We start from the raw sequence: 15,481 nt of genomic DNA on the forward strand, positions 1-15,481 counted from the left end.
TGAAGGCATTTGCTCTCTCACTTTCTAAAAACCTGACATTAGATTGTCTTTTTACATTGTGCAGACCCTATCTCTATAGCTATTTGGAATATCCAAATCACTTAACTATATGAATTTGGCTTCATTATAGAAAGCTTCTACTAATTAAAAGTTAAGATTTTTTTAAAAGAGATTTTTATTTGTTTTTAGACACAGGGGAAAGGAAGGAGAAAGAGAGGGAAACACCAGTGTGTGGTTGCTTCTCACATGCCCCCTACTGGGGGCCTGGCCTGCCACCCAGGCATGTGCCCTGACTGGGAATCAAACTGGCAACCCTTTTGTTTGCAGGCTGGCGCTCAATCTTAACTTTCAGTCCTGACTGAACCACACCAGCCAGGACTGAAAGTTAAGAATTTAGCTTTGGGTTTTATTGATGTACATATAGGAAACATTCACATGAAGCATAAATACATTTTATGCAGAACTACTAAAGAAGACACTTATGTTACTCATCACCACTCTGTAAGGATACCTGCAACAAATCCCTTTAGAACTTAACACCAGGGAAATGAGAAGACAATGAGAAGTATCAGACAATGAGAAGTATGTTGAGCATCATGTTTCTTTTTTTTTTTTCTACTTTAACAGAACAGTCAGAATTAAATTTTATTTTTAGGTATAATAATTCCTAATCCCAGCTTCACCATATTGTCCTTTTCCATTATTATTGTTATTATAATAAGACTTCATTTTCAACTCTCCATATGAGTTTTTCCTAAAAGATTTACACAGGCTTTCCGAAGATATGGTTCTGGATTTCCGATATTAGACTGAGCGCCTCTCGAAGGCAGAGATGGTCTTTTTCCTTCCGTGTATCTCCAGTATGCAGAAAAGTATGTCACTAAGCAGACAGTTAACATAATCTTAATGACATTATACCACTATATATATAAGATGATCACCCCAAAGTGAGTGTGGAAAACGGGACCGTGAGATCTACAAGAGCATGAGGATTAGTTAAGTAGGTTTGTTTGGCTATATCAGAGATAGTTGTGGAAAACGAGAATGTAAGGGAAGACAAGTGGAAGATAATATATTTCTACCCAATGTAGATGGTAATGTGTCTGTTTTGATTGCAGATAGCAGGTTAAATAAAACCCTAGGCTATGTCTTAGGAGGAAGGCATGGCCATTAATGAAGGAATGAAAAGTTTTAGTTATAATATTCTGTAAAATCAAGGAAGAAAAGATGCAAAATAGGGAAGGCTGTTTCTACTATGAATCTTTTAAATGAGAAATTAGGTGGAACCACTTGTCTTAAGGGAGATTAGAGTGAAATAAAGGAGTTAGCCAAAAGTATCTCTCAAGATATTATGTTAAGGAAAAGTGTTTCACTTCCAAGTAATGAAAAGATCCAATGACTGTGGCCTTGTGGCTAGGTAGAGTATGAAAGGAGAAAAGAAGGTAATTTAAGTAAGAAATTCCAAGAAATAAGATGGCAAATATAATGACTGATCACTAACAAAAATGGGATGTGTATCTGAAATTATTACAAATCTTCAAAAATGAAAATATGAAAACCAGATATAAAAGCCAGGAAGGCTTTTGGATGTTCCCTTTTAGTAACCCAGATGCCAAGACAGGAGAAACTCGAGTCATGTGAGAACACTACCTGTAGGCCCTTTGCTGACAGCCACAGCTGAGCTCCTGGACAGCAGCCAGATCTACTGCTTCCCACGTGAGTGGCTATCTTGGATACCCAGCTGGGTCAAGCCCTTAGTTTGAAGCCCCAGCCAAAATCCAACTAAAATCACATGAAACATGCTAGGGGAAAATCACTCAGCTGAGTCTAATCAATCCACAGAATTATAACAGATAATAATGAATTCTGTTTTAAGCACTATGTTTTAGAGAAGTTTATTACCATCAGTAGATAAACAAGACATCACCCAAAGTTATCTTAGCCCTGACTAGTGTGGCTCAGAGGGTGGGGCATCATCCTAGAAAGCGAAAGGTGCCGGTTTGATTCCTCATCAGGGCACATGCCTGGGTTATAGGTCTGGCCCCTGGTTGGGGCATGTATGAGAGGTAACTGATCAACATCTCTCTCTCACATCAATGTTACTCTCTCTCTTTCTCCCCCCAACTCTTTAAAAATAAATAAATAAAACCTTAAAAAAACCCCAAAGTTATCTTAGATGCCTCTTCTATATCCAGTCAGTCATTTCTTTTAAAAAAATTTATTGATTTTTAGAAAGAGAAGAAAGGAAAGAGAAAGGCTGATTTGTTGTTCCACTTATTGATGCATTCATTGGTTGATTCTTGTATGTGCCCTGACTGGGGATTGAACCTGCAATCTTGGCATATTAGGGGCAATGCTCTAAACAACTGAGCTGCCTGGCCAGAGCACCAATCAGTTCTTTCTTTCAAGGATTAAAAAAATAATTATACATTTCAGAGAGAGAGGGAGAGAGAAACATCAATATGTTGTTCCGTTTATTTATACATTCACTGGTTGATTCTTGTATGTGCCCTGACCAGGGATTGAACTTAAAACCTTGTTGTACTGGGACGAAGCTCTAACCAACTAAGCTACCCCGCCAAGGCCCCAATTATTTCTTAAAGTTTGTCAATTCTGAATCTGTAACTGGTCTCCCAACTTCTAATATTCCCTTACTACCTCCCCGCCCCCAACCCAATCTTTGCCGCCAGACTGATCTTTTTATTTTTATTATTTTTTAAGATTTTATTTGTTCACTTTTAGAGAGAAAGGAAAGGAAGGAGAAAGAGGGGGAGAGAAATATCAGTGTGTGGTTGCCTATCATAAGCCCCCAACTGGAGATCTGACTGGCAACTGAGGCATGAGCCCTGATCGGAATTGAATCGGCGACCCTTTGGTTCGCAGGCCAGCACTCAATCCACTGAGAGACACCAGCCAGGGCATATTGATCTTTTTTAAAATAAAGATTTAAAATATATCACTTTCAGATACAACATTGCTTCAATTGTGTTCTTGTCAAAATGTGTTATTACCTGAATCTAATTAAAAACAAAACAAAACAAAAAACAGACAAACCCAAGTTGAGAGGCATTCTGTAAAATTGGCCTGTAATCTTTAAAAATGTTAATGTCATCAGTGGCAAAGAAAGGCTGAGGGCATGTTGCAGGTTAAAGGAGACTAAAGGGGCAGAACAGGAAAAGGCGATGCATGATCCTGGGTCAGGAGAAAAAAACACTGCCAGTACTGGGTACAACTGACAAAAATTTACTATGAATTATACATTAGGTAATAGTATTACATCAATATTAAGTTTGCTGAATTTGACAACTGTTCTGTGATTGCATGACAGAATTTCCTTATTCTTATGAAATTCAGGTGAAAATATTTGGGATCAAAGTGTCAAGACGTCTTTAATTAACTCTCAAATGGTTCAGGACCAATAATCACAACAACAACGGCTATAAAGTGTGTGATCTAGGTAAATGGTACATGATAGTTTTTACAACTCTTCTGTGTTCAAATTACTGTAAAAGATAAAAGTAAGTAAAATAGATAAAATGGATCACTTCCATGCTTGAAAGCTTAATTGGTTCCCTTCAGAATACAGATCAAATTTGTAAAAAAAATAAAAAAAAAAATCACTGAAGATAATATGATAGGAATGTTAAGTCAATTATAAAAGGAAGCCTGAACTTACCCTATCTTTTTAAAGCCCCTAAAACTCTTAAAATAGATTCTGTCTCAAGAAAACTGTGGATATGAAATGGTTAAATAAAGGAAACCATTCATTTTTTAATAAAAGGTCTGTGTAAACACGTCAGGAGAGAAAAGGCACTATAGAATTGGCCACCTTCTCTCCCACTGGGCCACTTCATCCCGCTCCCTTGGCCTTGCACACGCTCTCCAAATCTTTGGAGATCCAGCAGTGGACAGGCCTCAGGCTCCTCACTACATTTCCACTTTGCTTGCTTACTGTTCTGCCCGCCCCAGCAGGGATTACAGAGTGAGACAGGGGTCAGCAGAGTTCATAACAATGTTGACAGAGGAAGCCCAAGGATGTGGTTGTATACCACACTGGGAAGACTGAGCATTACAGAGACTTAAATAAAGTGATGACACTGGAGAATGCTGGTAACCTAGTCTCAGTGAGGCATCAACTCTGAAAAACATATAATTTCCCTGTTGGAGGAAAAAGAAGATTGATGAAGGGAAGAATGAGGATGTCCCCGAGGCACAAGAGAAGTACTGAAGAGAAACTTAAAAACTAGGAGGAATTTTCTATGTAGGATATTTGCAGCCAGCAACTATCCAAATATCATAGCAATGGTGAGATATGGGAGATGAATTCTGATTCTCCACATTTAGGTAGTCTTTGCAAAGTAATACATTATAGTTTGTATCTATTATTATAATTTAGGGCAAGATAAAGCACTAGTTCAGGAAAAAGGGTTGCATATTTTGCATTTGGGGATAAAATTAACCTGCGCTCAAAACTATAATCTCAGTCATTATAAAGAAACACTTGCATAAATGTAATCATATATCAGTATTTGAAACATAGTTAAGACAGAATTTAATCAGAATAACTATATAGTTAGTTTAGATATTACAAAAAAAGAAAATTCTGACCATATAACACTATGTGTACTAAATCTGGAATAAGGTTTTAACTGAAGAGTATCAGAGAATTCATACATACAAAGAGAAGCCCCTTTTTCCTTTTCAGTAGCAAAGATTTAATACTGGAAATAAACAGTTTGAATTGCAATGAATATGGAAAAGCTTCCCTTTATGGCTCAACATTAGCTCAACATGTATCCATATGGGTGGAATATGAGATATCCTTCAAAAGAATTTTATCTCTTAACCAACCCAAGGAAGTTCACAGAGGAGAAAAACCTTATGATAAATATCATTTCAAAAAATTCTACAGTCATTAGTTACTCACATGTGGGAGAACTTGCACTGGAGAAAAACATTATTAATTTCATACCTTAAATGGCACAAGAGAAAACATACTGAAGAAAAATCATATGAAACCCTGCCTGGTGTGGCTCAATTAGTTGTGCATTGTTCCACAAAGCAAAAGGCTGCCAGTTTGATTCCCTGTCAGGGCACATGGGTAGGGTGCAGGTTTGGTCCCCGGTCAGATGCATGGGAGAGGCAACTGATTAATATTTCTCTCACATTGATGTTTCTCTCCCTCTCTCTAAAAATAAATAAATAAAATCTTTTTAAAAAAGTCATATGAAGGCCAATATTGTGAGGCAGCTCTCCATCATCATTTTCTCCTTAATGTGAGAGAATCCATACTATGTGCATGTGGTCTATGTGGGAAAGCCTTTAGTCAACACTCAACTCGGGTACACAAGATGGTTCACACCGGAGAAAACCCCTCTAAGTGTACAATAGTAACTGCAGATGAGACTTCAGCCAGAGCGCTTCCTTTTGTAACAGCAGATAATTCATACTGATTCAACAGATGTCTAATCAATGTGGGAGAGTATCTGACCGAAGTTTTAGCCTTGAGGCTAAAACAGGAAAATTTATATACTAGAGGAACCCTAAAACCGTAATAAGTGTGGTCAAGGCCTCAGCCAGGGTTCTACTTTAATTGGCATCAGAAAATTCCTAGAGGAAAATACTATTCTGTAATCAAATGGAAGGGCCTTTAGCTGGAGCTCTGGTCTTACTGTACACAGACCATTCATATTGCAGAGAAATACCACACATGTAACAAATGCAAAGAAGTCTAACAGGAAAAAGTCTCTCTTTTTTATTCCTCATCTGAGGATACGTTTATTGATTTTGGAGAGAGGGTAAGGGAGTGAGAGAGAAAAACGTGAGAGAAAAACATCGATCAGTTGCCTCCCACATGCTCCCCAAACAGGGATAGAACCCACAACCTAGGTATGTGTCCCAGCAGGGGACTGAGACTGTAACCTTGCCCTGTTCGGGACTCCAGCAAATTGAAGCACACAGCAGGGCAGATGTGTCACTATTTAAAAATCTAGGTCATGATTTCCAGAATGTCCTGAAACATGAAATATTAAAAAAACCCAAACATGCATAAAAATCCAACCCTATTTCACATAAAACAAAGTAGAAAAAATTATAAGTTATCATAAAAGATCAAACAGATAGAATAAAAGTCATGTATCATTAAAATGTACTTACCGGTGCAGTTTGCCACCATAAAATGGCTTGGTATGAAAAGTGATGCTGGCTGAATACCCAGTTTTTACACAGTTGATACTGACTTTGCCACCCAGTTCTACCCAAGGAACAGTCAAAATTGACCGGGCATATGCACAAGGCAGAGAAAACGTATACTCCTCTCCATGCTCCAGGAGACTAAGGATACCTGAATGTAAAAAGATGAAAGTTGTCAAATATTTTAAAAAGACAGCTATGAAAAATCCTTATTATGTTTTCTCCTGCGTAGTGAATAAAGAGAATAATTTTGCTTAATTTTCACTCAGCTTTGGATGAAACTGGCTTCACTTAAAATTGTATTTGACACCAATTCCTGATCACAGTGAATAAGGTTACTTCCACTATGATCTTACTATTTCTGTGGGGCTTATGAAACCAGAAAATGTTACAGTGGAAATAGTTCAAGAGTCCCCTCTAATGATCCTAAAAACAAAATGAAACCTTCAGTCAGAGTAAAATGCCATGCTATACTGCATTATGTTTAGATCTGATCAGCACTAATTACTAAAAGTTATTACTTTTTTGGCGGTTTGGAAATAACTAATTGTTTAATGCTGTATAGGCACAGAAATTAATCTCAGACAGTATGATGAAAAGTGTTCTTCTTTTAATTGTATGTATATTTAGGGAAAAAAGTAATTTTATGACAATACTGTGGTCATCAAAATTCTGTTTGCCAAATTCTGAAACATTTATGGTAAAGTTACAAGAGATAGAAGTGGTAGTTTTAAAAAAGTATTTTTCCAATGAGGCTTGTTACATATTAAGTGACACTATATTAAAGGTAGTTTTAAAAAACGTATAAAAAGAGAATTACATTAATGAATAATCGATTTATACTAAATAATCAGAGACTCTAAGGAGACTTGAGCTCTGTTACTAACCTTAGCTTATTACCTAGTTACCATCAAAACAAAGACAGAATTGGGTGTGTATCACTGGTTTTCACTGTCCCTGTACCGCTCTGTTAATAAATGTTCACTAAGCACTCTGTTCTTAATATTCACAAATAAGGGCAAGAATTATAATAAATATTTTAATACAGTTAATTTTTAGGGTAAACAAATACACAAACTGAGATTTTATATAGTCTATAATAGTAACACCAATGATTTTCTGGTATTGCCCTTAGGAGTCTTCACAAAGGGCAACAATAAATCTAGAATTATTGAGCCATTTATAGGCAACATGGTTCTGGCTACAATATATTTACATGTAATTGGAGATGTCAGAAAACATATGGATAATACTTGGGTATACTTCAAGTGTTTAATCATTATTTGATTATAACTTGATTAAATTGGAAAAGAAACATTTTAAAAATGTATCTTTTAAAAATCATTAAAAAATGTATCTCTAAAAATATATGATATTATAAACAGGATTTATAATCTTTGATTTCTAATAATATATTTAACATAAGTAGCATAAACTATAGAATTTAAGATCTGAAGAAATATACAACCAGTTTTGAATATATGTGATAATACACTAGTAAAAGAACTGAGACTCAAAGAATTCTAAAATTTCATTTATCTACTATTTAAACAGAATTTTCCTCGACTATTAAATAAAAAAACATGGCTGCTAATAGGAGCAAAATGAAATGTCATAAGTCCCAGTCTCTGATGACTTAATTTATTTTCTGTTGAGGGTACCTATAACAATTTAATTTCTAAAAGGCAATTCATAAATATATAATTAGGATTTAAATAATGAAAAAATTAACTATTATATACCTCCTCAATGATTAATGCATGAATAACATATTAATGCTTTTCCTCATTTCTTGAGGTATTTCCTTTCTTGGAGAGGGAGAGGCTATCGTTATCAGACTCTGTCTGTTACACGAGCTGATAAGAGTGACCGTCCCAGCGGAGACTGTGCCAAAGGACGAGGCTGTGCACCTCCTTCTGGCTCTGCCTTTCTCAACCTCTATGACCCCAGGCATGTTCCATCGCCTCTAGACTTCAGTTTTTTCATCTATATGGGAAGTAAACTGATTTATGAAGAGCTCAGGGCTAATGTTAAAAGATTATAAATGAAGGTGGCAAACTTTATTTTCAAATTAATAAAATATTTTCTAATGTTATAAAACTTTTGATTAGTTTGAAACGTTATCTGGAAATTGGTAAGACTCATACTATAACAGGTGTTAAAAATAGGGAAAAATTGGAAAGTGAGATAAATTATTTTCTTCACAGCTATACTAACACAATCTCAAAATGTTAGAGTTGCAGGCTTAATTAACTACGTCACGCTTACTTACACTGTTAAGTTTATATTCAGAACAAATTACATGTAATAGTGCTCCTTTAGCATTAAAATGGTATTTTTTTCTGCCATTATACAGAGTGGGGCAAAAGTAGGTTTACAGTTGTGAGTATGTAAAACAGAGTTTACTCCTGTATTATTATTTATTGCCTTATTTTCCATACGAAAAACCATAAACCTACTTTTGCCCAACCCTGCATTTGCATTAACTCTGCAATGATTTCTGTGGAAGCTTTTTGTTGTTATTGTTAACTGATTATTTTTTTTGTGTTCTAGGCTAAATAACAGTATTTCCTTAAATTACTTTTTCATAATCTTCTGCTGAAGTAGAATTAACATTTGGCAATGTATTTTAGGATATTCTATGAGTAGCTCCATATAAATACACTTATAAGAAATATAAAAGATGTAGCTTTACCTACAGGTTATTTCTTGAATGCTTTTTGTAATAATAAAAACATATGATTTAAAGATTATCAGTAATATGAGAAAAATTAACATTTAAGCCAAAAATAGCAGGACACAAAACTATATGGAGAGAATCACTCCTAATTTTATAAAACTAAAATAAAAGTATAAACATACACACAGAAAAAATAAAAAAAATATGAGCTAAATTTATCCATCTCTGGATAGAGGGATTAGAGATGCTTTTATTTTCTCTTTGATACTCAGAATTCCAAGTTTTCCAAATTTTATACAATAAAAATATTTTACATTTAAAATCAGAAAAAAATTATGGAAAAAGAATTTATATTTTTTCATAGATATACCCCTTCCTCCCACAGCACTCTAAAACATATTAGGTACTAGGGGAGAAAAAAGTAGTAGACACAACATTTCAAATTTATAATTAATATTTATCTAGCTTCCCAAATTTTAAGATTGTAGTTGGATATTAAAAATTGGACAATTTTTCTACTTACCTTCTCCAACCATTGTCACGCCTATTGACATCCCTAAGAATTTGCTCTTAGTCCATACGTGTGCATTTACACACATCTTCCTCTCTGCACATTCTGCATAAAATCCTGATACTGGAGGATGATGGGAAACTTGCTCAGCAACAAATCTGACTGTATAATAGTCTGGTCCCACCTTGCTCAAAGCCTCTTCTGAAAGAGGACCATGATTTGAGACTGCCTGCATGGAAGAGTTGCTAGTAACACTGGATGGTACTTCGCTTTTCGGTATCTTCCAGGAACAGTGAAATGTTTCTCCAATGATAGGATTGTATGGTTTCTTAGCAATGGCTCCCTTACGGCCTTCATGAAATGAGGTAAGGTAGTACTCAACAAAACGAATCATTCTGTCTTCAGCTGTGGCTCCATTAGTGATGGCTATAAATAGGTCTGGATGAGACATAAAATCTGCATACATTTCCAGCAAGGAACGCTTCTCCAGGATAAATGTAGGAAGCACCACCTAAAACAATAACAGCAAAACAAAATAAAGAGAAATTTTAATCCAATGTAGACAATTATTCTTCTCTCAGAAATATTCATTCTAGATGGGTATTAAAAATAAAGTCACAAAGGAAAAGAAGTTGGTCTCATTAAAAAAAACCATTTTTTTTACTAACTATATACACTAATAAAAATTTTTAAAATTTTTTAAAAGTATGCTTAAAAGGAAACAAAAGCCTTCCCAACTGGAGAGAAAAGAGAAAAAAGGAGAAAAAAAGAGGATCAGCAAGTCCAATAGTCAGGTAATAAAAGTTTCAGAGAGAACAGGAAAAAAATGGAGAAAATTTCCAATGAAATAACTCAAGAAGATTTCAGAAAACTGGAAAATATGAGTTGTCATACTGGAAAGGCCCACCAAGTGCCCAGAGACAGTGGATAAAAAGAACCCTATACCAAGATATGTCACTGCTGTCTGGATCAGCTGTAGACATTCATTTCACCCACAGACATTTTGTGGCTTCAATCTACTGCTGAGAGTAGGAGGTATAGGGCATGGCTGGCTTAGAAGCAGAGAATACTGAGCAGCTCACTCCCTCTGCCTACATTCCTGTAGGCAGGAATGTTCAGTACCTGGCTCACACCAAATGCTTAAGTCTGTTTGTTATCTAAATATTTCACAGGACTCATTTAAACTAAGCCTTGTGTGTGTGTGTTTTTGTTTTTGTTTTTTTCAGAAAGGGCTCTTCTAAACTTTCTCAATAATTTATAAAACGCCAGAGAGACTCTGTTTAGTTTATCTTCTTCTGGGAGCCTTCTTCTATTAATGGCAATATAGCCCTTTCTTTACACAGTTAAGCTTGTGCTGGCTATTCACTTTTTTCTAAACTAAGTAACACTGTTATGAGGTACATATATACAATAGGTGGGAAAACTATGAAGGAAAGTAGGGTGATTACCACAAAAGTCAAGTAAGTGGTTGCATCTAGGAGAAAGTAGGGGTCTACAATCAGGAGCTGCATGCCAAGAGCTTCCAAGTCTAACAATGTTCTGTTACTTAATCTGAGTTGTGGTTACACGGGTACTCATTTTACCATTGTTCTTTGAAATGTTTATATGCATTCTATTTAGTCTTCTGGTGCATATAATACATTTCACAAAGAGAAGATATCTGAAAAAAGGAAATGTAACGAAATTAGATATAAACTATAATTATATGTAGATTGGCAGTGAATCTCAGAAAATGAGAGTTATGTTGTTAGAATGATGAAATTACAGATTTTTTTCCTTTTATTTTCCAAAACTTTCTGTGAAGTGTTTAATTATACTACATTCACAATATTATTTAAAAAAGAACAAAATAAACTGTGGGGAAAATGTATGTTACTTGTTTGCCACATCAGCACCTTCTTTGTTGTTGCAGTGCCAGCACCTGGCAGTGTTTTAGAATACAAGGGGGTTCAGTAAGTGTTTGTTTTGTCAGTGCTGCTGTAGAGAGGAGGTGGATGTGACTGTAGTTTAGTCACCAGGTCCTTGAATGTCTTTTGAAAATAAAAATAATTAAAAATACAATTAAAAATAAAAATGTTATGTGAAAATGTTTCTAATTCCTGACTGGTTAATGTTAGTGATTTTATGTATACATCTCTTTAATTAACAACGCACACACAAATGTGGGGAAACTATATAATGTACAGTTACTCATGCCAAGAGAGCACTTTACCATCTGAATTACTATCACAGCATATTCGTTTCAAATGTTCCTATGCCTCATAAACCTGAACACTGTACTTATGCCTTATAACCCTAAATCTACTAAGGGACAGCAAATATCATAATAACCAAACAAATCCCTTGTAAGATTATCCATTATAACTAATTTTAGAGCTAACAGCCTTTTCTGAACCACTAACATGAAACTATTTCTAGAATAGAAATGATACCCAGTTGAAATATTAAGGTTAAATGAAAGATGAAAGGTTAATAGGTTTCTTTATTAATTTCTAATGCCTGCTTCTTAGTAGGCCATTAATTCAATCCATGTACTTATTTTTAAGGCTCTAACTGGCTTTATTCAGTGATGTATGAATCAGGCAGCATCCCATCTACACCCTAGAAGTGTACTCCCCAATCCACTTACTTTTAAACCCTCTTATAAATCACTGTAAGTCTAGGGTAATAGAGAAATGTGTTTTTAAAAAATTTTTTAATTTTAAAATGCTTTTAAGTGAATGTAAAAGGCAAATGCTTTCTATTCAAATTATATTTTCAGAGGAATAATTCATTGTAATTAAATAGCCTTTTAACCTACACTTTCACTATCTTCGCTGACATCAAAAACTGCAATTTGAAATACACTTCTTAAAATCAATTTTGAAATGCCACACTAAGACAAAGTGTCAGTAGTAACTAAAAGTACATAAGCCCACAGCAGTAAATATTTGACAATTATAGGTTTTAACCCTGATTGTCTTTTTAAATAGTCATAGATTAATTGTTAAATACAAATTAAGGCAAACTAATTAAATCAACTTGGAACTAAAAAAGACTGACCTAAAAATTTAACACCATAGATTTTATATATATATATATGATCTTTAATGTATATATGAGCCACATTGGGATCTTAATAAAATGTAGATTCTGGTCCTCTAATCTAAGGTTGGGGCTGAGATTCTGCATTTCTAACACATTCTCAGTTAACGGTGATTCTACTGGTCTTTGAACCATCTCCCCCGCTGCCCTGCCCCAGTCTCATTGAAGTGTACCTGACAAAGCTGTAAAGTACACACTGGTGATTTAACGTATACACATGGTGTTGAAAAGGTTCCCACCACTTATTTGATTCAGGCAGAGTCTGCAAACTACAGCCTTAGGGCCAAATCCAGCCTACTGTTATAAAGAAAGCTTTGTTGAAACATGGCCACGCCTAATCCAACATACTACTTGTGGCTACTTTCATACTACGAAAGCAGATTTGAGTAGTTCCAACAGAGACCTATGCCCACAACGCCAAAAAATACTTACTTTCTGGTCCTTTACAGAAAATGTTTGTTAAAGATAATACCTAAAATGTACTATCCAATATAGGAAGTAAAAGTAAAGTAGAAGTGTCTATGACTTTCATGGTTTTGTAGGATTACATCTTTCCTTTAGATTTTCCAATTCTATCTACTAGTGGACCCCTTTCATTTGGCACAGGAAGAAGAAGAAGACTATATCTTTATTTGCTATGCAACTTTCTATTGGCATTTTCTGAAAATAAGAAATTACTTTTTTAATGAAAATAAGAAATGCTGATCAAGAGACTAAGAAACTGACTCATAAAAAAATAAAAGCCCTAACAACCTTAATGACACAGTGCAGCAGGTGCAGTCCTGACCCAGCGATCTCCACAGGCAGTTTACCCCACCACTTACTCTCGTTAAGTCCATGCCCAGCTTGAGCTGTGACAAGAGATGCAGGATAACACTGCGCTGCTCTTCCACAGCTCCCAGGTCATCCTCCTTGTTGTCACAAGTGTCCTCCACCTCATCATCTGCATTTATTTCTTCAGGTTCCTGATGCAAAACAAGTCTGTTGTTACAACTGTTTATGAATATCCATTAAGAAAAAAATATACACATCAGATTGAATGCATTTATATTGAGTGTAAGTGAATCTGAGAATAGGCAAAAAAATCTTTCTAAAAATGGAACTTCCATCTCCTGGTCATGGAACAGATTTCCTTCAATGAACCCATTATCACTGACATTGAACTTTTTTAGGCTTTGCCATATATATCACATATAAAATAATATATTTGTAAAAGTAGGATTTTTCAAAAAAAGTGAAAACTCTCATTTCGGAATCTTAGGCTTTGACCACTACCCTAGGCATACCACCACTACCTATAATTTAAGTTCAAGATATTTTGAGACTTATATATTTGTCTTATTTTTTAAGCTAAAATTATAAAAGTAAAACTTTAAAGTGACTATACATATCCAATTTAATTACTGTAATCTACATTCACTCATTCATTTTTGGAGTTGTCAGGAAGAAACCTGGGTTGAAGAGAATTCTAAGTGTAGGCATGGAAACCCTGTAGTTCCTCATGCCATAGCAATGCCACAGAAAGTTCTTTGCACAGCTCTTTAATCAGTCAATCAAACAACCAGTCAGTCAAATCAACTCCTTGGAAAACTGAAAATGTTTACTTTAATCTCAATAAGGTGTTAGCTCCAAATAACTCATTAAGAGAAACTTAATTTCATATTTATTTCTATTTAAAAAACAACTAACAGTTTCAAACCCCAAGATTCTCTAGAATCTTATCAGATGTCACTTTCCATGCTCACCTGGGGGCGGTGTCCCATCTCTCTCATGGTAATGGAGCCCTCTCCTTTCTACCTCTATGCAAGACAGCTTCACATAAGTATACTGTCTTTGCTACTGTATTAGACTTTAAGTTATAAGTATTTTAAAAAGGAAATAATTTGCCTTTTTAAAGATGTCTCTGCCTTTGATGTTCTCTTCCCATAATCAAATCCTATCAAGCAAGAAGTCAGTATGTTCTACATAGCTAGGCAAAGAAAACTAATCCCAATCAGGCACTAAATCAAGAACACAATGTTCTCTCAAAATATAAAACACAGTGACAGAGTTAAGGGATAATGGGCTTCTGGCTATTCTTTTGCCTTTTTCTCCTTTTTTCTCTTCCATTCTACCAAGGAAATCTGTATCTGCTCAAATTCTGATAAATCAATTAATGGTCTAGTTTATTTTCTCACACTATTGCTTGTTCAAATCAGAATTACTTCTGTTTTTATGACCTTGAGGAGAAATTCCATAGGCTTTCTTACTTCCCCCTTTCAATAGCTAGTAAGTCCGTCAAAAAGTATTTCCTGTTATCTATTCTTAATCAGTGTATAATATAGTTTCAGAGTGTACTTGACAATGGTTATTCATCATAAAACAGGGGAAAAAGTTGATCACCCCCCTCTCTACATATGGGTACCAAACATAATTATTATTCATTTGAGAAGTGTTGAGAAAAAAACCTAACAGGTCTTGATTTATGTTCACCAACCCTCTGGATTGGTACCCTGTCATAACCTAGGACACAGACTAATAATGCAAATATAACCTTAACATTACTATGCGAGAAAAGTTTACTTCTGCAATTTCTCCTAATGAAAATAATATTAAACTAAAGAAATAAAACATAATCTGGTAGAAAAACTGTTTAAAAGAATACAATTTTTATTGTATTTATAAAAATAGTCAAATCACTTATTAGAATAGAAAAAGAGAAATTCTATTAACAAATACAACAGCTTCTAAAATCTGGTGTGAATGAAAGAATTTAGAAGCTCTCTTTCTTTTTAAAATGCTCCTACTTAGAGGTCATCATGCCTTTTTTACAGAAAAGTGTAATGAAAAAAAGTATTACCAAAATTCAAATAACATGTGCCAATGTTTAAAATCTCTATAAACCCAGAATGATTAGCAAATACAGAAGAGGAAGAGCTGTTGAATTTCTAGGAATTCATACAACTTGGAGATTGCATGGCAAAAGGAAACCTCATTTTTTGTCCTTCTGATTTGTGACTTGGGCACAACAGAAC

General features: G+C 34.8%; 1 protein-coding gene across 1 annotated transcript in view; it reads right to left on the bottom strand.

Moving 5' to 3' along the window:
- The window catches only part of OSBPL11 (oxysterol binding protein like 11), a 98,480-nt gene that overhangs the window by 12,808 nt on the left and 70,191 nt on the right, over nt 1-15,481 (bottom strand). Inside the window, exons 8-10 of the mRNA XM_028504386.1 lie at nt 13,292-13,432; nt 9,396-9,894; nt 6,157-6,343 (exon numbers count right to left, since the gene is read on the bottom strand). Of these exons, the coding sequence (XP_028360187.1) occupies nt 6,157-6,343; nt 9,396-9,894; nt 13,292-13,432 (827 nt within the window). The remainder of the gene's footprint in view (nt 1-6,156; nt 6,344-9,395; nt 9,895-13,291; nt 13,433-15,481) is intronic.

Source organism: Phyllostomus discolor, chromosome 2 (assembly GCF_004126475.2).
Source record: "Phyllostomus discolor isolate MPI-MPIP mPhyDis1 chromosome 2, mPhyDis1.pri.v3, whole genome shotgun sequence".
Taxonomy (NCBI): domain Eukaryota; kingdom Metazoa; phylum Chordata; class Mammalia; order Chiroptera; family Phyllostomidae; genus Phyllostomus; species Phyllostomus discolor.